Source organism: Stomoxys calcitrans, chromosome 5 (assembly GCF_963082655.1).
Source record: "Stomoxys calcitrans chromosome 5, idStoCalc2.1, whole genome shotgun sequence".
In the NCBI taxonomy this organism is placed as follows: Eukaryota; Metazoa; Arthropoda; class Insecta; order Diptera; family Muscidae; genus Stomoxys; species Stomoxys calcitrans.
In genome coordinates this window covers 36,044,570-36,066,550 of record NC_081556.1, presented here as the reverse complement: position 1 = coordinate 36,066,550, position 21,981 = coordinate 36,044,570, and the positions used below count along the sequence as shown (strand labels likewise).

The following is a 21,981-nucleotide window of genomic DNA, read 5'->3' as shown; positions in this document are numbered from 1 at the left end:
TTTCGAACTGCGGAATTCTGGAAAATGATCGAAATTCGAAAAAATGAAGGAGTTACAACGTTTTTGACCTTGAAAATGACCTTGAGTTTTTACGCCAAAAAAGATTTGGTTTTTGCAATGTTTTTCATAGAAAACTTTACACTATTCCTTCATGTAGCACCTCTACGGAAAGAGATTTTCCTCACGAATCCAACGGTGTCCTTAGAATTTTGAAATTCGCAAAACTAAAGATGTTACAGCAATCTCAAACTCACCTCGATTTTTTTACCATTTTTCGGATATTAATTATGCGATTTTGAGCTTGTTTTTTGAAGAAAAAGCTTAGGAGTTGCACTAATCCGATTTTTTTGCCATAATCTTCAATACTGCATACTCAACTCGAAAAATTTTTTCGCATTAAAAATTGAAAATTTTGCTAAAAAAATGCAAAAAAAATAAAATGTGAAATTTTATGTAATTTTGTTTATTGTACGAATCGTTTTCGAATTTCGAACTCCGGAATTCTGGAAAATGATCGAAATTCGAAAAAATGAAGGAGTTACAACGTTTTTGACCTTGAAAATGACCTTGAGTTTTTACGCCAAAAAAGATTTGGTTTTTGCAATGTTTTTCATAGAAAACTTTACACTATTCCTTCATGTAGCACCTCTACGGAAAGAGATTTTCCTCACGAATCCAACGGTGTCCTTAGAATTTTGAAATTCGCAAAACTAAAGATGTTACAGCAATCTCAAACACACCTCGATTTTTTTTACCATTTTTCGGATATTAATTATGCGATTTTGAGCTTGTTTTTTGAAGAAAAAACTTAGGAGTTGCACTAATCCGATTTTTTTGCCATAATCTTCAATACTGCATACTCAACTCGAAAAATTTTTTCGCATCAAAAATTGAAAATTTTCATAAGGGGTTAGCCTTTGCGAAAAAAATGCAAAAAAAAATAATTTTGTTTATTGTACGAATCGTTTTCGAATTTCGAACTGCGGAATTCTGGAAAATGATCGAAATTCGAAAAAATGAAGGAGTTACAACGTTTTTGACCTTGAAAATGACCTTGAGTTTTTACGCCAAAAAAGATTTGGTTTTTGCAATGTTTTTCATAGAAAACTTTACACTATTCCTTCATGTAGCACCTCTACGGAAAGAGATTTTCCTCACGAATCCAACGGTGTCCTTAGAATTTTGAAATTCGCAAAACTAAAGATGTTACAGCAATCTCAAACTCACCTCGATTTTTTTACCATTTTTCGGATATTAATTATGCGATTTTGAGCTTGTTTTTTGAAGAAAAAACTTAGGAGTTGCACTAATCCGATTTTTTTGCCATAATCTTCAATACTGCATACTCAACTCGAAAAATTTTTTCGCATCAAAAATTGAAAATTTTCATAAGGGGTTAGCCTTTGCGAAAAAAATGCAAAAAAAATAAAATGTGAAATTTTATGTAATTTTGTTTATTGTACGAATCGTTTTCGAATTTCGAACTGCGGAATTCTGGAAAATTATCGAAATTCGAACAAATGAAGGAGTTACAACGTTTTTGACCTTGAAAATGACCTTGAGTTTTTACGCCAAAAAAGATTTGGTTTTTGCAATATTTTTCATAGAAAACTTTACACTATTCCTTCATGTAGCACCTCTACGGAAAGAGATTTTCCTCACGAATCCAACGGTGTCCTTAGAATTTGAAATTCGCAAAACTAAAGATGTTACAGCAATCTCAAACTCACCTCGATTTTTTTACCATTTTTCGGATATTAATTATGCGATTTTGAGCTTGTTTTTTGAAGAAAAAGCTTAGGAGTTGCACTAATCCGATTTTTTTGCCAAAATCTTCAATACTGCATACTCAACTCGAAAAATTTTTTCGCATCAAAAATTGAAAATTTTGCTAAAAAAATGCAAAAAAAATAAAATGTGAAATTTTATGTAATTTTGTTTATTGTACGAATCGTTTTCGAATTTCGAACTGCGGAATTCTGGAAAATGATCGAAATTCGAAAAAATGAAGGAGTTACAACGTTTTTGACCTTGAAAATGACCTTGAGTTTTTACGCCAAAAAAGATTTGGTTTTTGCAATGTTTTTCATAGAAAACTTTACACTATTCCTTCATGTAGCACCTCTACGGAAAGAGATTTTCCTCACGAATCCAACGGTGTCCTTAGAATTTTGAAATTCGCAAAACTAAAGATGTTACAGCAATCTCAAACTCACCTCGACTTTTTTTTACAATTTTTCGGATATTAATTATGCGATTTTGAGCTTGTTTTTTGAAGAAAAAGCTTAGGAGTTGCACTAATCCGATTTTTTTGTCATAATCTTCAATACTGCATACTCAACTCGAAAAATTTTTTCGCATCAAAAATTGAAAATTTTCATAAGGGTTTAGCCTTTGCGAAAAAATGCAAAAAAAAATAATATGTGAAATTTTATGTAATTTTGTTTATTGTACGAATCGTTTTCGAATTTCGAACTGCGGTCCCTTAAAAAACCAAGCTCAAACCGCCTTGTCATCAAAAAATTTAAAATTAAATTTGTGAGTGAGTTTGAAAAGCGCTGCAGCTTCTTAAAATGTACAAACTTCATAATTTTGAAAATACAGTCGGGTTGGACAAAAAATTTATTTCTATATTGGTGCTAACTTGCAAAAAAAAATTTTTGTGGTTTTCGAAAATTTTGCAAAGATTTAATTTTTTTAATAATATACCAAATTCTAATTTCTTATTCCGAAAGTCTTAGATCATCTCTTGGTAAATGCCCTTTCGGTAAAGGTTGAATGAAGCAAATACTCGATAAAATTGTTGGTAAAACTCAAAATCCCTTTTGTGGGTTTAAATATTTTCAGCCATTTTAAAGTCGTAAATGATGTAAGTCTTTCATGAAATTTAGGAAATTTTAAAGCATTGCTCGATTGGATATTCAAAGATATGTCACAAAATAAACAGAATTTTTAATAATTTTTACATATTTCTTAAAAAACCAATTTGGCGACTTTTTTTCGAAGAGATCGTTGGAGTATTATGTCAAAATTTTATTTTGATAAATAATTATGTGTAAAAAAGCTTTTTTACTTTTAAATATAATAGTAGCAACTCTATTTATAGTTCCATGGCACAGTGGCGACATCACTGAAATTTTTGTTACAACCAGTTCATTGTTGGTTTGTGTATACGCTAAACAGCTTATGGTGAGTTGACTGCTTACTTTGTTTCTAGTAGATGGCGCTGCAGTTTTTGTTTATATCAAAAACTTTACGGTTAATGGTTGTGAATCTACACATGATTAAATATTTCCGATTTCCTTTATTGCTATTTTAGAATTTGCATTCGCAAACGTCTTTTTTAAGCAAATCTGTTGGTTTAACTGGAATTTATACATAGGCATACAGTTCGATCTCGGCTATAAAAGGTACCTTATCATTTAGCTTATCTGGAATCGGACAACACTCACTATTATGACAGTTGTCTACAGACACGGTAGCAGATGCGGCGAATGGCTACCGGGTGAATGTAGTCCTTGAAAAACGGCCGCCTCCCATTGCACCTGAAGAAATTGACCTCCCCCTGCAAACCAAATTGGATCTGGCTCAATTACGTTCCGGCAGAGCAAGGATTGATGCCGACGTGCAAGATGTATATCCCTATTGTTACCAGGGACCGCACGATACATGTCACAAGTTTAACTGCCCAGCCAAAATCACTTGACTCAGACCCCATCTAAGTCGTAGAATCCCTGGGTCTTGACACTCAACAGCATCAAGCAGACGAAAGAAAGTACACAACAAACTGCTACAACAACAATAACATTTGTCTCCTCGCTCTTGGAGAGTAAATTTTGAGCATTTGAGAGTAGCAATTTTGACACTGAAAGAATCTTCAACACTTGGGAGTAAGCTTAAATGATGTAGTTGTTGTAACCACAATTTCATGTGGAGATGACAATCCTATTGAAGCTCCTGTAGATGAGCAAGCTCTTTCCGGTCCAAAGGACCGATCGTAGCGGGAACAAGTTGGCAATTGGTTATTTAAAGTCGCTTATAACGCCTTGTTATATCGAGCATCATAGTCTTACTTTACTTACTTTAATTGGATATGACAGAACATTTGTTCCACTAGTCGAACGTAGAATAGTGTTCCAAGCGCCTCGATCTTCTGCTCTCATTCTAAAATCTCTGACACCAAGTTTCGAGGTGTCTCCCACCACTTGATATTTCCATCGGGCTTTTGGTCTTCCCGGTTTGCGTGTACCACCGTGTTTGCCTTCAAAAGACTTCTTTGCTGGAGCTTTTTCATCCAATCTGACAATATGATCTAGCCAACGCAGCCGTTGTATTTTGATGCGTGTAACTATGCTATCGTCGTTATATATCGTGGTTCATAGGTAGCCGAGATTAAAGGCACCCAGTATTTATGCAGGAGCCGGTGCCGCGCGGCCTCTCACTGGCCCCTCCGCTCCGCTGATTGTCCGCGACTGCCGTTGCAGCTACTCTGTATGAAGCATTCCAATATCCATAGCCTGTGGGCGCGCCCGGTAGCTCTCTTCTAAGCTTCTCATGACACCAATGAACACCACACAGATCGGACCTCAATGTTCCAACCTGTGTGGTACTCACAGCTACCCCGTGCCGAGAGCTTACATTTTCATTTCCTATTACTCCATTTTTTTTTTTTTTTTGAAGCAAACACTTTTTTATTGTTTTCTATAAAAATATATCAAAATTTTATTTATAATGTAGAATTTTTTTTTAACAATTTTATCTATAATCTTTCGCTTATTACATTCTCTAATTGCTTGTATTTCCTGCTCACGCGATATTCGCAAACTCCGTAGCTAGAATAAAGAAATGCATTACATCATTGGCAGTTTATTTGAAAATTAAATTTAAAATCACATAAAACAAACACTCACCCAGTACATCCCACTAATAGGACACACATCAAAATCAATAATTTCCATGATGTACACAATTGAGCGCTTATTATGTAACCAATAACCGAGCCAGTGGATTCCCACAGCCGAAAGTTGCTATAGCCAGCTATAAGGTTTTTGGGAAACAAAATGCCATAGAAAGCTAAAAGGATAGAAAAAATGAAGATGAGGATTTTGTAAAAGAAAACAAAAGACTTAAGGCACGAACTTGGGTATAAGGTTAGTGACCATGATAAACTTTGAGTGTGTTAAAAGCTTTACCCTTAAAGCTTGTTTTTTATTATTGTTCCTATACTCACCATTGATAACAACCAACCACACTCCATCACATATACCCCAAACAGCTGCAAAAGCACAATAGCTTAGATAATCACCTTGTTTGGGCACATAGAAATACATGTAGACAAATAGGATAAGGTTGATAATGGCACACAGTGCCGCTAGTCGAACACGTCCAAATTTTTCAGCTACACCTCCTGCAAAGCCTGCGGCAATAGCATTGGCAACACCAAAGCATATCATGGCAAAGCCAATGTTCGAGATACCCCAGCCACAGGCCACAAAAGACTGGAAAATAAAGAAGGAAGTAACTATTAGACTAACAAACAAAGGTTCACAATTGCAATGTGGAGAAAATATAAATTATTTGATAGGTTAGGTTTAAGTGGCAAAAATTGCAAATTTTGCCCATGAACATTTCACTAAGAAACAAGGGGAAAACTTCTCACATATCAATGAGTGCAGTCCGATTCAAGTTTAAGCTCAATGATAAGGTACCTCCTTTTTATAGCCGAGTCCGAACGGCGTGCCGCAGTGCGACACCACTTTGGAGAGAACTTTTACATGGCATAGTACCTCACCTTTAGTACCTCAGCATTAGGAGGGGAAAACCACCACTGAAATTTTTTTCTGATGGTTTCGCCAGGATACGAACCCAGGCGTTCAGCGTCATAGGCGGACATGCTAACCTCTGCGCTACGGTGGCCTCCAGACTCACTTAGACGTTTTCGTCCATTGTGATACTACAGGAACAGAAGAAGGAAGATGCCTTCTAGTTCCTACCGTTGAACCATCCAGATCGCTTCAAAAGCCCAATATCTTAAGAATGTTCACGAAATTAGAACCTTAAGGTGAATTTTGAACTGTTCAGCCATCTCGTTGAGAGATCTGCGATAGTCGAGGGCGGTTTTTGTGTTCAGAAATAGGTTCTCCAGGGATTTAATGGCTGTCTGGCTATCTGAGAAGATATTTATGTCAATCATCGTATATCTTAGCTATTCCACCACTATCTTAATTGCAAGAATCTCCGCTTGATACACACTGCAGTGGTCGGGTAACCTTTTCGATATGACCAGTTTAAGATCTTTAGAGTACACCCCAAGGCCCACCTGGTCGTTTAGTTTGGAACCATCCGTATAGAAGTCTATGTAACTTCTGTTACCAGGGATATCGTAGTTCCAATCGGTTCTATCAGGAATAGTGATAGAGTACATGGGATATTGTATCAAGGATGACACAGTGTTCGTAACCGCCACTTGACCACTGAGAAAGCTCCCTTAACCTCACGGCCGTGGTCGCTGCAATTTGGGTAGCCACAATATCCAGAGGCATAAGATATAGCATTAAATTCTGTGCATCAGATGGTGTCGTCCTCAGTGCGGCTGTAATGCACAAACAAGCCATCCTTTGGATCCGGTAAGTATTGAGCAATAGTTGGACTTTTGAAGCGACGTCCACTAGACCACTACACCATATAGCATTATAGATTTGACAACTGCAGTTTATACCCAATGCATGACACGTGGTCTAAACCACCAAGTTTTACCAATGGCTCTCTTGCAGGTATATAGGGCAAAATTTCCAAAATTTTGGATTTGAAGTTCAATTTCCTGCCCAGCAAAATACCTAGGTATTTTGCGATTTCTGTAAAAGGAACATTCTCTCCACCCAAGGAGACAGGTTCCACTGTAGGCAACTTGTATTTCCTGCTGAAAAGAACAACTTCTGTCTTGCACGGATTTATGGGATTAATGGGCTACCGAAAGTGATCTGGGTCACTTTCGGTAGCCCATTTTGCTGTTGCACGTAGAGCTTCCTGAAGTGTATCTCTTAGAGTGTTGGGAAACTTTCCCCGCGACCACTTTTACCCCTTTTCTTTCCAGAGACAATAATATATTGTTAATGGCTATATTCCATAGTAGAGGAGACAGTACACCTCCTTGAGGTATTCCTCTACTGACCAATCTTTTTAGATCCACAGATCCCAATCCTGCTGTAATGCATCTTTTAGTAAGATATTAATGAACTTTCTTACGGTAGAGTTGATGCCTAGAAACTCCAACTCCTTCATGGTTGACGTCGGTTTTATATTATTGAAAGCACCTTCAATGTCAAGAAATGCTACCATTGTATATTCCTTGACAGCGAGAGAACCCTCTATGTAGCCGACTAGGTCGTGAAGGGCTGTTTCTATAGACTTGTCTTTACTACATGCATGCTGCTGCCGAGACAGGTGATCTCCAGGGATCTTTGACCTATGATATGATTCTATCAACCTCTCAAAAGTCTTCAGCATACTAACTATAGACTAATAGGACGAAAATCTTTCGCCTTCGTGTGGAAGGGTTTTTCTGATGCGTGGAATGGTGGATAGGTAGAGGTTGAACAGTGCCGGAGATATCACCTGTTTCACTCTACTGTGCTTCGACTTCTTATCCCTAAATTCCAAAAATGACTGGCTACCACACAGATATTTTGCGACCCAGCGTTTCAAGCCTGGCTGGTGGGACGTATTGGCGATGTTCTCAAATAATTTGGCATGGATGACCGTGTCGAATGCCTTCGATAGGTCCAGTGCCACGAGGACCGTCCTATCACATGGATTGGGCTGATTGAAGCCACGGCGAATGTGTGCGGTGTGGCATGCAAAGCTGTTGTTGTGCTATGCAGTCTTCGAAATCCATGTGGATGCTCAGCGAATGGAAATTCTCCTACGAGGCTCGGGAGGAGTAATGACTCAAGCGTCTTTGCTACTGGTGAGAGAAGGGAGATCGGTCTGTAGGACTCCCCCAAACTCGGGTCCTTTCCAGGCTTCAGTAGAGTGATCACTCTGCCCAGTTTCCAGACATCGGGAACTAAAAGAGTGTTCGCCCACGGTAAATTATGATGGCCGTCCATCGGCTTGGAGACCACGGATAAGGCGAATGGCTCTCCTCCTTGCCCTGTCACTCTCGGGATGCACAAAAAATTGACGGTTGAACAACTTGGCGCATCTCTTTGGATCAGTCAAGATTATTTCGTCAAAAATGACTGAGGTCCTGTCATCCCGTCTACCGGGGTTCGAGAGCGACTTAACAGTAAACCACAGTTTGCCTACACCGGTGCCTAAGACACATTGCTCCAAGTGTTCCAGCCACAAATTCCGTTTATGTTCATTGACTACCCTGTTTATTTTCAGATTCAGCTCGCTGATTCTGGGGTTAGTGGGGTTCATACCACGAATCCCATCACGCTCGTCTGCGAGTACCACTGCTGCTGCGTTAATGATGTCTCGGAATTCCCTCTCGGCCACCAGCACATCCGAGGGAGTGGGCAGTTCACTGAAGCGGCGATTGGTATACTCTCTGAAGCCAGCCCAATCGGCCTTCTTATGATTGATAAACGTCCGGCGCTCAGAGGTTATGAAGTCGGGTGGTCGGTCGATGATAAGACATATGGGGAGGAGATCAGGGGATGCAATGGAGATGTCTGGCGAGCTGCTGCACCTCCTCGTAATCCTAGTGGGGGGATCCTCATTCACCGTGCAAAACGTGGAGCTTTCAATCTGCTCTGCCAAAGCTATGCCACGCTGGTAGTTACCTGGCGATGAAGGTTCCATCGGGTCAATGATGAAGAATCCATCAGCTCAATCCGGAGCGTACAACCGGCTGCCATGGGATTGCCATTGGTTATTTAAAGGCGCCAATAACTCGCCTTATTTTATAGAGCATCATAGGCACTCAGTATTTGTGCAAGAGCCGGTGCCGCCCGGCCTCTCACTGAGACTCGGCTCGGTACCGGTGATTGTCCGCGACTGCCGTTGGTGGAATGCTCCATATATAGTTGCTGATATATGGAGCATTCCACTCCTATGGAACATTCCACTTCTCGCAGCCTGTGGAAGCGCCCGATAATTCGCAACTAAGCTTCTCGTGACAGCAATGAACACCACACAGATCGGAACTCAATGTTCCAGCCTATATGGTGTTCACAGCTATCCCGTGTCGGGCCATCAAATGGTCATCTTTTAATTCAACTGAGCATTAAGAAAAGCCTGTCGCCGTAGTACTTGTCAAAGGCGACAAGTCGGCTGCACTTTACACCTATATTCTTGATAAATTTCAATTTTCTTATCCTTACCTTGGTAAAATCAACTGCCAGAAAGGCTTCTTCCAAACCAATGAACATAGTTATAGGCAGCATTAATAAAAGTCTACGCTTTTTCAGCATATTCACAGTGGACATCAAAAGTTTACAGCCAGATATTTCCTTGTCATCTGATTGGCCTCTTTTGTCACCATATCTAAAACAAAAGAAAAACATTAAAGACTATAATTTATTTGGTTCGCAAGGCCAAACCTTTTCAATGAGTCCACTCCAAATATAATTAAGGCCACTGCTACCACCATACAGCCCAAAAATATGGAATTCAACAATTGTATTTTACTTTGTTCGGGTGGCACTAAATTGGGATTTACTTCAGCCTTGACATTGGGACAAAAATTTGCTCCACATAATTCACCGACCAATTTTGAAGTGTCAGTAACATTTGCTGAACTTTCTTGATCTCCTCCGGCACTGGTTAATGAGAGCACCGATGATGATATTAAATTTCCCCAAACTTGAGCCATTTGATAGAAAATAAAAAATAAACCAAAAAATTTTACAGTATTATCATCCTTTTGTGATTTATGGCCTTCAACATGGGTCAAGGCATCAGCCACCGTAGAGAGATAGGTGCATTTGGCACACCACAAGGGACCACCGCCAAAGCCTACCATTAGACCCGCGGGTATAAGAGTTACAAAGCGTGCATAAAACTGAGCTCCTATATAGGGCATATAGGCGAAGAGGGACAAGGCCATAGTAAGTTTAACGCCAAACCATCTGAAAAAGAGAAATCAGAAGATTATTTTAATGATTAAAATCGGAAAACTATCTATGAATGGTTTTTATACCCACCACCGAAGGATGGGGAGTTTATTCATTTTGTCATTCCGTTTGCAACTGATCGAAATATCCATTTCCGACCCTATAAAGTACATATATTCTTGATCAGCGTAAAAATCTAAGACGATCTAGCCATGTCCGTTCGTACGTCCGATGGTCTGTTGAAATCACGCTGCAGTCTTTTAAATAGAGATATTGAGCTGAGACTTTGCACAAATCCTTTTTTTGTCCACAAGCAGATTAAGTTCGAAGATGGGCTATATCGGACTATATATTGATATAGACCGATCCGCCGATTTAGGGTATTAGGCCCATAAAAGCCACATTTATTATCCGATTTTGCACAAATTTGGGACAGTAAGTTGTGTTAAGTCACTCGACATCCTTCTTCAATTTGTTCTAGATCGGTCCAATTTTGGATATAGCTGCCATATAGACTGATCTCTCGATTTAAGATTTTGGGTCCATAAAAGGCACATTTATTGTCCGATGTCGCCGAAATTCGGGAGAGTGAGTCAAGTAAAGCCCCTCGACATAAGTCTGCAATATGGCACAGATCGGTTCAGATTTGGATATGGCTGCCATATAGACCGATCTCTCGATTTAAGGTTTTGGGCCCATAAAAAGCGCATTTATTCTCCGATGACGCCGAAATTTGAGACAGTGAGTTGTTTTAGGCGCTTCAACATCCTTCTTCAAGTTGGCCCAGATCAGTCCAGATTTGAATATGGCTGCCATATAGACCGATCTTTCGATTTAAGGTTTTGGGGCCATAAAAGGCGCATTTATTGTCCGATGTTGCCGAAATTTGGAACAGTGAGTTAAGTTAAGACCCTCGACATAATTCTGCAATTTGGCTCACATCGGTCCAGATTTGGATATAGCTTCCATATAGACCGATCTCTCGATTTAGGGGTTTGGGCCCATACCAGACGCATTTATTGTCCGATGTTGCCGAAATTTGGAACAGTGATTTAAGTTAAGACCCTCTACATGATTCTGCAATATGGCACAGATCGGTCCAGATTTGGACATAGCTGCCATATAGACCGATCTCCCGATTTGAGGTTTTGGGCCCATAAAATGCGCCGTATATGTTTCAGAACGGTCGTATATGGTTCAGATTGGTTTATTTTTAGATAAAGCTTCTAAAAAGACCAATATTTTGTTATACACAATTGAACAATGATTTGTATTGGGTTGCCTAAAAAGTAATTGCGGATTTTTTAAAAGTAAGTAAATGCATTTTTAATAAAACTTAGAATGAACTTTAATCAAATATATAATTGCCATTTTGTTCGATAACCTTTTGCCATCTTCTTGGCAAATTTAGTATTCCACGCTCATAGAACTTCTGGCCTTTATCTGCAAAAAACTGAACCAAGTGCGATTTTATAGCCTCATCATTGCCGAAAGTTTTACCATTTAAGGAATTCTGCAAAGATCGAAATAAATGGTAGTCTGATGGTGCAAGGTCAGGTCTATATGGTGGATGCATCAAAAGTTCCCAGCCAAGCTTACTCAGTTTTTGGCGAGTGACCAAAGAAGTGTGCGGTCTAACGTTGTCCTGGTGGAATATGACATCCTTACGATTGACCAATTCTGGTCGCTTCTCCTTGATGGCTGTATTCAATTTGTCCAATTGTTGACAGTAAACATCCGAATTAATCGTTTGGTTCCTTGGAAGCAGTTCAAAATATACCACACCCTTCCAATCCCACCAAACAGACAGCATAACTTTCTTTTGGTGGATATCAGCCTTTGAAGTGGTTTGAGTTGGTTCACCATGCTTGGACCATGATCGTTTTCGTCTAACGTTGTTGTAAACAATCCATTTTTCATCTCCAGTTATGATTCGTTTTAAAAACGGATTGAATTCATTGCGTTTAAGGTGTATATCACAAGCGTTAATTCGGTTTGTTAAATGAATTTCTTTCAATACATGTGGTACCCATATTAAAATTGACGCCAAACAAACAAATGTAAACAAAATTTCGCGCACTTTTTATCTAAACAGCTGATAACTGACAGAAGAAAGAATGCAATTACAGAGTCACAAGCCGTTGAAAAAATTTGCCAACGCCGACTATATTACTACTATATTACCGACAATTACTTTTTGGGCAACCCAATACTTATCAGTATTTGGTTCAAATCGGAACATATTTCGATATAGCTGCTATGGGGCAAAAGGTATGCATTTTTCACCGGATTTTGACATATTTACCCGAGGTGGTGGGTATCCAAAGTTCGGCCCGGCCGAACTTAACTCCTTTTTACTTGTTTTTATTTTGGTTAATTAGGGGTGGAATATTCAGTAACGGTTTGGTACTAAGACCAGTAGCAGATTGGTGTTAAAACCAATACTAGCTCGGTTATAAGGCTAACGGTACTAAGCATTTTAAAGTACGTTTACATTTGCCATTAAATCCGGATTTATGGCCTTTTCCAGATTTAAATGTCAAATCTTTTGTTTTTTCAGGTTAAATCCCAAATAAAACCGACTTTATGGCTGAATAATCGAAAAAACACCAAAATATGCAACAGTTTTAAAGAATTGTGTATGAATGTGTGCGATATCCACATTATTGTATACGCATGTACGCTTGTGTATGTCACTTAAATCCCCAAAAAACGCAGTGTAAACGGAGAGGATTTGTATCTGGATTTCATTAAATCCAGATCATAAAAATTTCAATGTAAACCTTCTAATATATTTCATCCATACCGGTATACTGTGCTACTTTACTATCAATACCGTATGGTACTAAAAAGAGCACGTTTGGTATCAACTTTTCTCTGGGTGTTCTAGTTCATTTTAATCAACTTAAACATGGCAGCTTTTCTCCCTATTTCATAAAATTATTTTTATTTCCATAATTCTATACCAATGAATTTGAGCTTAAGCAAAAAACTCAAATTCATACCACCAGTAATTGTGTAGAATATTAAAGAATTGAAATATCAAATAAAGCTCTCATATTTTATAGCTTCCTAATTTTATAGCAATTTTATTGAATTATTCTTCATCAACATTTACCAAGAGTCGATGGTACACATATCTCCACTGAATAGTCATATTTATTCACATTTAATTTATTTTCCTATATATCAAAGGCATATTCATTCATTCATTTGGCTTTTAGTGATTAAAAAGAAAAATATTTTATTGCAAAACCATAACAAGTTTATTCAACAAAAACCATAAACTGGGTCAATAAATCCTTCAGGCGGAAGTTGCAATACCAACCATCAATATACACATATCATTGGAGTTTGAGGTTTTTTCATTGTTATTTGATATTTGAAATTTTATTTTGAGCCAAATGAGTGAGTGGGTGAGTGCATTACTATAATAATTTGCAGATTCATTTAGAAAATGATAACGTTTGCATATGAAAAGCCATATTCTGGAAATAAAATATCGAGAGCAATTAGCTTTTTATATGGTGGTTGCTGAAAACAAAAGCATACTTTTAGGCTAATCACTTAATGGCATGCATTCTATAATATTCTACTGGGTGGAGCAATAAAACATTTCTGCAAAGGTTTGGTGAAGGCGAGTTTTCTCTACCCTACACCAGGGTCCATGGTGACCAAATATTAAGAAAAAAAAAAAACCACAAACAAAGGAATAGGAAAAAGGGAACCTAATGTTGGCAATTGCAGTAAAAGGTATTAAGGACCATAAAGAAAGTCCTGTATATGCACTGACGATTGTATTAAAAAAATATCAAGGTAGTCTTAACCGCCCCTTAGGAAGTATCCACATCTGATTATTAAGTTGGGAGTTATTCAGTTTTGAAGTCAAAAAAGTGTATTTTTTTAATTTTTTGGTCAAAAAAGTATTTTTATTGATCGTCTTGAATGAAAACCAGTAAGGAAAGGCAAAAGTCGGGTGGTGCCGACTTTATAATACCCTACACCTACCCTATAAGTACACAGTGGGAGCTATATCTTATTCTGAACCTATTTTAATGGACCTCGGTGGATGTTTTCAGATGGGTAATTAAGCAAACCGTATCACATTTTGAGCAAATTTGTTCAAACTGTAATAAATACGGTTGACAAATGACAACATTACGGCAAACTACCCATTGTATCACGAAAATATATAAGGGAGCCTCTTAAGGGGTCTATCTCTCTTTCTCGTACGGCAGTAGTGGTGTAGGGTATAAAAATATTAAAAACTAGCACCCATTTTTTGAATAAGCTCAGTTTTCTAAGAGTTTGAAAGTCCGTAGATATGTAGTACGAAACAAATTTTAGTGTTTAAAAATGGTGAAGTAAATATTATAAACAAAAATCATTCTACACCAACGAATGGACGAACATGGGTAGATTTACTTAACCCATTACCGACGAATGGGTAGAAAAATATCCATAAACATAACTGTTTTAGAAAAATTGTAGCACGATTTGGAACAGAGTTAATTTAACGAAATTTGGACTGGCGTAAGTGGACGAATAAAACTATTGTAGTTAAAAAAAATTTCCCGTCATAAAACATCATGTTTTGGGGGATAAAAATTGGCTTCTCGGCAATTTTTTATAGCTCGAAAAATCAAAATTCTTAGTAGTAAGATTTCTGGAAACCGTTTTGGAGTCTTTCTGCATTTCATATTTTCTTAACTAAAAAAAAATAATTAATGGTGATGACCCTACTACTTTTGAAAGCAGATGCGATTTTATGTCAAAGTCATTAAAATCCGCTTTTCTTCGCTAAATGGCGATAAAATATTACTAAAATAAAATTTGTTATAAAAGCATATCGGCTAAGGGAATAAAATGAATTATTTTTATTTTTTTTTTTAAATTTCTAATTAAAAAGTGCTCGGAGTCGACTGCACAGTTGGAGTCGGAGTCGTGCAATCTTCCACGACTCAAGTGAAAATTACTCGACTCCGCAGCCTTGGTTCCGAAAGCAGACGATAAGGTTCTTGGAGTTTTTGAGAGAAAAAATATTTGTAAAAGTTAAAGACCAGGAAGATGCTTTCTAGTTCCTACCATTGAACCATTCAGTTTGCTTTCAAAAGCTTAATAACTTGCGAATGTTCAAATCTGCAAAATCAGACAGTTTCGCAAAGAAATGAGAACCTAAAGATTAAATCCTTCTGACTCCCAGCGCGGGACACACCCACAGAAGGTGTTCTGAAGTCTATTCTTCTTCCATGTCCTCACAGCTTCGCAAAAGTATGTATTCCGATTAGACAGTGACCTGTCATGACGGACACAATGACTGAGAAGTCTGTTCTACCCAATGACAGCAAAGCAGTAGACCTCTTCAAGTCTAGATTACGCCATATTGTTTTGGAATGCTCACGGCCCCCTCTTTGTAACCATCTATCATTCGTTGTCCTTCGGGCCTCGTCCTAAAAACGTAGCTTTCATGTCGCTAGAGGCATACCCACAGATTCCAGTATCCCTGGAATGTGTAGGGTAGTTCCTAATCTCGCAAGCTCGTCCGCTTTACAATTCCCTGGGATATATCTGTGGCCCGACACCAAGAACAGGTGAATTTTGAACTGTTCAGCCATCTCGTTGAGAGATCTGCGATAGTCCAGGGCGGTTTTTGTGTTCAGAAATACGTTCTCCAGGGATTTAATGGCTGCATAGCTGTCTGAGAAGATATTTATAGCCAATCGTAGTAATGACATTATATCTTAGCCATTCCACCACTTCCTTAACTGCAAGGATATCCGCTTGATACACACAGCAGAGGTCTGGTAACCTTTTCGATATGATCAGTTCTAGTTCTTGAGAGTACACCTCAAAGCCCACCTGGTCGTTTAGTTTGGAACCATTCGTATAGAAGTCTATGTGTCTTCTGTCACCAGGGATATCGTAGTTCCAATCGGTTCTATCAGGAATAGTGGTACAATACTTTTTATCAAAAAAAAGGCTCAGGTAGGGTGTAATTCACACTGCTTGGAACATCGAAAATTTGTATCAAGAATAACACAGTGTCCGTAGCCACCACATGACCAATGAGAAAGCTTCCTTCCAATTCCAATTTGGGTAGCCACAATATCCAGAGGCATAAGATGTAACATTAAATTCAGTGCATCGAATGGTGTCGTCCTCAGCGCGGCTGTGATGCATAAAAAAGCCATCCTTTGGATCCGGTAAGTACTGAGCAGTAGGTGGACTTTTGAAGCGGCGTCCACAAGACCACAACACCATATAGCACTATAGGTCTGACAACTACAGATTATACCCAATGCATGACACGTGGTATAAACCCCCAAGTTTTACCAATGGCTCTCTTGCAGGTATATAGGGCAAGAGTTGCCTTTCTTGCCCTTTCCATAATGTTTGATTTGAAGTTCAATTTCCTGTACTTGGGTAGTTTGCGCTTTCTGTAAATGGAACAGAAAGGAGACAGGTTCCACTGTAGGCAACTTGAAAAGAACTACCTCTGACGTTGGTTTTACATTATTAAAAGCACCTTAAATGTCAAGAAATGCTACCATTGTATATTTCTTGACAGCGAGAGAACCCTCTATGTAGCCGACTAGGTCGTGAAGGGCTGTTTCAGTGGATTTGCCTTTACTATATGCATTCCGGAGGCCACCGTAGCACAGAGGTTAGTATGTCCGCCTATGACGCTGAACGCCTGGGTTCGAATCCTGGCGAGATCATCAGAAAAAATTTTCAGCGGTGGTTTTCCCCTCCTAATGCTGGCGACATTTGTGAGGTACTATGCCATGTAAAACTTCTCTCCAAAGAGGTGTCGCACTGCGGCTCGCCGTTCGGACTCGGCTATAAAAAGGAGGTCCCTTATCATTGAGCTTTAACTTGAATCGGACTGCACTCATTGATATGTGAGAAGTTTGCCCCTGTTCCTTAGTGGAAGGTTCATGGGCAAAATTTGCAATTTTTATATGCATTCCGCTGCCGCGACACGCGATCTCCAGGGATCTTTGCCCTAAGATATATTTCTATCAATCTCTCAACAGTCTTCCACATAAAGGATGACAGACTAATAGGACGAAAATCTTTCGCCTTCGTGTGGTAGGGTTTTCTTGCTTTCGGAATGAAAATGACCTTCGTGTCCCTCCATCCCACAGGTATATATGACACGTAGTCCGTTGGAGAATTTCCCGGGAAATGTGTATCAATGAGTAGTTCTAGTGTTTCCTCACTAGACATTGTCCATACATTCTCTGACTTCTGAATATACCCCACCGTAATAGGTCTCGAGCACAGAATCTTCCTTAGCCTAGAGACCTCAGATGTATACTCCACGGAGCCGCAGAATTTTACCCAGGATTTGTGCTGAGCCTTTCTCAGCTCGGCCTTATATTTTCTTAGCTCAGCTTTTGCTCTGTTGAATAGTTTTCTACATTCCTTCCTTACACCAACTAGCTCTGGGGTCTACCATGACGGCCGCTAGGGCATGCTGACTCAAGCGAGTCATTCAGGGCCTTCGTGATCCGGTAGACCACGTTGTCTATATCCTCCGTAGTTTCCACTTCCTTTTCTGGTCTAGAAGGAATAGACGTGCAAAATTTGTGCCGAAATTTTTCCCAATCCACCATTCTTTTTTTTTTTTTTGGCCGAGGGACCACTTCTGCAGCATTTTGAAGCTAATATAACGATGATGAAAGAAGCTGTGGTCATCCAACACTTCCCAGTCGCATATTCTTCCACTTATATCTTCCGATACAAAGGTAATATCTAGTACCACCTGCCTGTTCCTGGTAATAAAGGTCGGTTTATACCCTTTATTACAAATCGCCAGATTGGAACTTATAATATATTCAATGAGCAGTTCACCACCTTTCGTTAACATCTAACTTCCCCAAATCTGGTAATGTTCCTTAGCACCACTTACAATGAGGCTCTTCTTCCCTACAGAAGCGGCTTCAACCAACGACTTAAACGTATCAAAAAACGTTATGCCGTTATACGACACGTCCGACTTAAACTAGTTTTTTAGTTGTTTATATATACAGGGTGGCTGATGAAAGCCGCTACCAAAAAAAAATGTAATAACTTTTTTTCTATTTAATAATAATAATTTAATAATTAATTTAATTAATTAATTAATTAATTTAATTAATAATAATTTAATAATTAATTTAATAATTTAATTTAACATGAATAAAAGAAAAATGTATTCCATACACCGAAAAAAAAATGTAGCAATATTCATCATTGTAGCAATATTCATCAGCCACCCTGTATATATATTAATTCATTAAATCGGATATTTTCCAACTGCAGACCATAAGGGTTCTCTGTTTCTATTACAAATAGAAAAACAAAAAAACCTATTTATATATTAGTGAGAGAAACAGAGAATCCTACGGTCGGTTATTTCAAGACCGAATATATTTAGCGCAAAACGTTGTCCGTATATATTAATTTGTTACAAAATGTACTAAAACCAAAATATGGTGTAATTCTGTGATGTAGTATAAAAACACATATTGCCGAAAAGTATGCTTTTTAATTTCCGCAAACAACCAATACTACATTACACATTTATGAATAACCTAAACGTTTTTAACTTTGTTTGCTATCTATAAGCATATTTATAAGAATTTTACAACTAGCACTATTTTTCTATTAAATTCTTAAACAGCCACTAAATGTGTTTTCATTATGCTTTTAAAATATAAATTTTTAATTTCTATGAAATTAGGCCTAAAAGCATGCCATAATTTTGCATAAAAGTATGCCACATTTCTAGGACACAAACCAAACACAGAATCTTAAATTCATGGAATAATTTAAATTACTCACAAACTCAACTCTCACAACGTTGTGCTGTTTAGCCTTACACATAACGCATGTTGAAGGCAACAAAAAAATAATAATTATTTTATAATTTCTAATTGACGCGGGGAATGGGACAGACAACAGATAGACAGATAAACCAATTATGCTCAATTAAAATGTCACCCTGACGTATCATATGTTTAATTTCCGACAATTAAACAATTATGTGATAAAGCCTCGGGGGATTAACAGTGAGTGAGATTTTACTGCACAAGCCTAATGGTATGCTTTAAAAAAAGGTAGCGTTTAAGACAAAAACATGCAGGCTTTTAACACTCAGGTGTTAAATGCTTAATAATACCCAGAAGCCTGGGTATTATGTCTGAATTTCCCACAATTGTTAATAATTTGTTATACACATAACAGAAACACTCACACAAACGCATTTTTGCACACCTAATAAAGTCTTATGTGTTTATGATTCATAGACAACATAGTCGGTTATAAATTGAAGTGTGTTTATAATATTTTTGGGCGCCCCTAAAAATATGTCATAATAAAATGTTGTCTCATTAATTAGATCTTGGCTGTGGTGGAAAGGAGACAAAACTTTATAGAAGGCTATTTGTTTCGTCTAGTGGCTTATGAGTGTGTGTGTATATATATGTTGGTGTATTGGTTGTTTCCCTGGTGATAAGCCATAAAAGAGTTACTCATCTTTTTAATATCTGCTACAACAAAGGATTTTATTGCTTTCGGCCAAGCTATATTAAAATCTTTAATTTGTCTCATTGGAGTCACCGAGTGGTTTGTTTAATGACCTAAAACTGAAACCCATAAAAGTTTCTTTGGAAAAGTTGAAAAACTAAATGTTTGATTTGAATTTCAGTTTAATGGCATATGAAATAAAAATTGACAAAGGAAATATGGGATGTGATGGTGAGACTATATAAAATCTATTATATTTAAACTCAATGTGTGTGTGTTTGTCTGTCAGTTCGTTGGTTTGTTTGTTCCGAATCGACTCAAAAACGGGTAAACCGATTTTCTTGAAATGTTTTCAGATTGTGTGGGAAGGTCTGGAAGGAATAATAAACTATCTTATTTTTATACCCACAACCAAAAACCAAAGGCTGGGGGTATATTCATTTGGTCATTCCGTTGGCAACACATCGAAATATCCATTTTCGACCCTATTCTTTTTCTTTTGTCCATAGGCAGGTTAAGTTCGAAGATGGGCTATATGGGACTTTATCTTGATATAGCTCCCCCTATAAACAGATCCGCCGATTTAAGGTCTAAGGCCCATAAAAGCCCCATTATCCTATGTCGCCGAAATTTGAGACAGTGAGTTGTGTTAGACCATTCGACATCCTTCTTCAATTTGGCCCAGATGGGTCCAGATTTGGATATAGCTGCCATATAGACCGATCTTACAATTAAAGGTTTTGGGCTCATAAAAGCCGCATTTATTGTCCGATGTCGCAGAAATTTGGGACAGTGAGATGTGTTAGACCCTTTGACATGCCTCTTCAATTTGGCCCAGATCAGTTCAAAATTGGATATAACTGCCATATAGACCGATCTCTCGATTTAAAGTCTTGGCCCCATAAAAGGCACATTTATAATCCGATATCGCTGAAATTTGACCCATTGACTTATGTTAGGCTTTTCGACATCAGTGTCGTATATGCTTGAGATCGGTCTACATTTGGATATAGCTACCAAAAAGACCAATATTTTGTTCTACAAAATTGAACAATGACTCGTACTTATCAGACCACTCAATATCCGTGCCGAATTTTGTCGCAATCGGACCATATTTTGATATAGCTTCAATGGGGCATAAGTTATGCATTTTTCACCAGATTATGACGAAAGGTGGTTTACATATATAACCAAAGTGGTAGGTATCCATAATTCAGCCCGGTCGAACTAAACGCCTTTTTACTTGTTTGATATCGGAAGGGGGTCGGACCCTCCAGATACCTAGAGGGCCGCCACGACCCAAAACCCCCTCAAATAGGCATATTGGACGAAAATGACAATATAGGACTAAAATAAAAGGTATTACGGAGTAGATTACGAGTATGGTCTGGAAGGAGCAATAGGCTATAGAATTTGTTGATGTCGTAAGGGGACCAACCCTCCCCCGTACCCCAAAAGCAATACGCAAAAATAAAAGTGGACCGATCGGGACAATATGGGAGTCAAATGAAAGTTATTTTGGAGTTAATTATAAATTTGATAACAAACATTGGGTCGAGGAACCTAGTAGGCTGCCCTGACCCAAAACCCCCTCAAATAGCCAGTAGCGGGTGGACCATGTCCTTACTACTACTACTAAATTTCCCATGAACAGGGGCTACTTCTCTCATATCAATGAGTGCAGTCCGATTAATTCTTATTATTAATCTTATCTTATCCGATCCATTCTTATGTCGTGCCCGAACGGCGTGCCGCAAAGCTACACCACTTGGTAGAAAAGTATTATCATGGCAGGATACCTCAAAAATTTAGCCAGCATTAGTAGGGGGATAACCACGGCTGCAAAATTTTCTGTTGTTCACGCCCGGATTAGAAGCCAGGCGCTCAGCGTCATATGGGGACATGCTGACCTCTGCGCCACGGTGGCCTCCACCAGCTCCTTAGAGACTAGATAAATCATATGCTAAGGAATAAGGGGATAAGTAGTGGATCACATGAAATAAAGATAAGGGAGATAGTGGCACAGGGCACGCCACAGGGGGCATTTAATTGTCATTTCAAGGAGGGATACGATACCAGATGACGTTATTATACTTTTGAGGGGTAAGGATCCGAATCAGCTATGCAAAAAGACCGAAAGGATCTTGGAGTTGGCATATGACGTAGGGCCCTGAATGATACCCAGAGAAAAACTATAATCTGCCTAACCACGAGAAAGACGTAGGTGGGTCAATTTTAGGCCATTTCCTCAACACCACGATTGCGATAGATAGAGAGGATACTGAAGTGTCTTATTTAGGAGCGCACTATGAAGGCTCACCGATGTGGGGCACTTTGTAGACAGCCCATAGACTCAAAAATGGCCTGAATCTGATGATTGTCTACTGGCTCTACAGGATTACCCCAG

The 21,981-nt window shown here is 38.4% G+C and overlaps 1 protein-coding gene across 5 annotated transcripts in view; it reads right to left on the bottom strand.

Annotated features, from left to right (window-relative positions):
• Positions 1-4,719: 4,719 nt before the first annotated feature.
• Positions 4,720-21,981, bottom strand: part of LOC106083451 (UNC93-like protein) — a 362,273-nt gene continuing 345,011 nt past the window's right edge. For all 5 annotated transcript variants that reach the window (XM_059369267.1, XM_059369265.1, XM_059369268.1 and 2 more), the window contains 5 exons: positions 9,549-10,076; positions 9,330-9,492; positions 5,231-5,498; positions 4,911-5,073; positions 4,720-4,832 (listed from right to left, as the gene is read on the bottom strand). In XM_059369267.1, the coding sequence (XP_059225250.1) occupies positions 4,760-4,832; positions 4,911-5,073; positions 5,231-5,498; positions 9,330-9,492; positions 9,549-10,076 (1,195 nt within the window). In that variant the 3' untranslated portion in view covers positions 4,720-4,759. The remainder of the gene's footprint in view (positions 4,833-4,910; positions 5,074-5,230; positions 5,499-9,329; positions 9,493-9,548; positions 10,077-21,981) is intronic.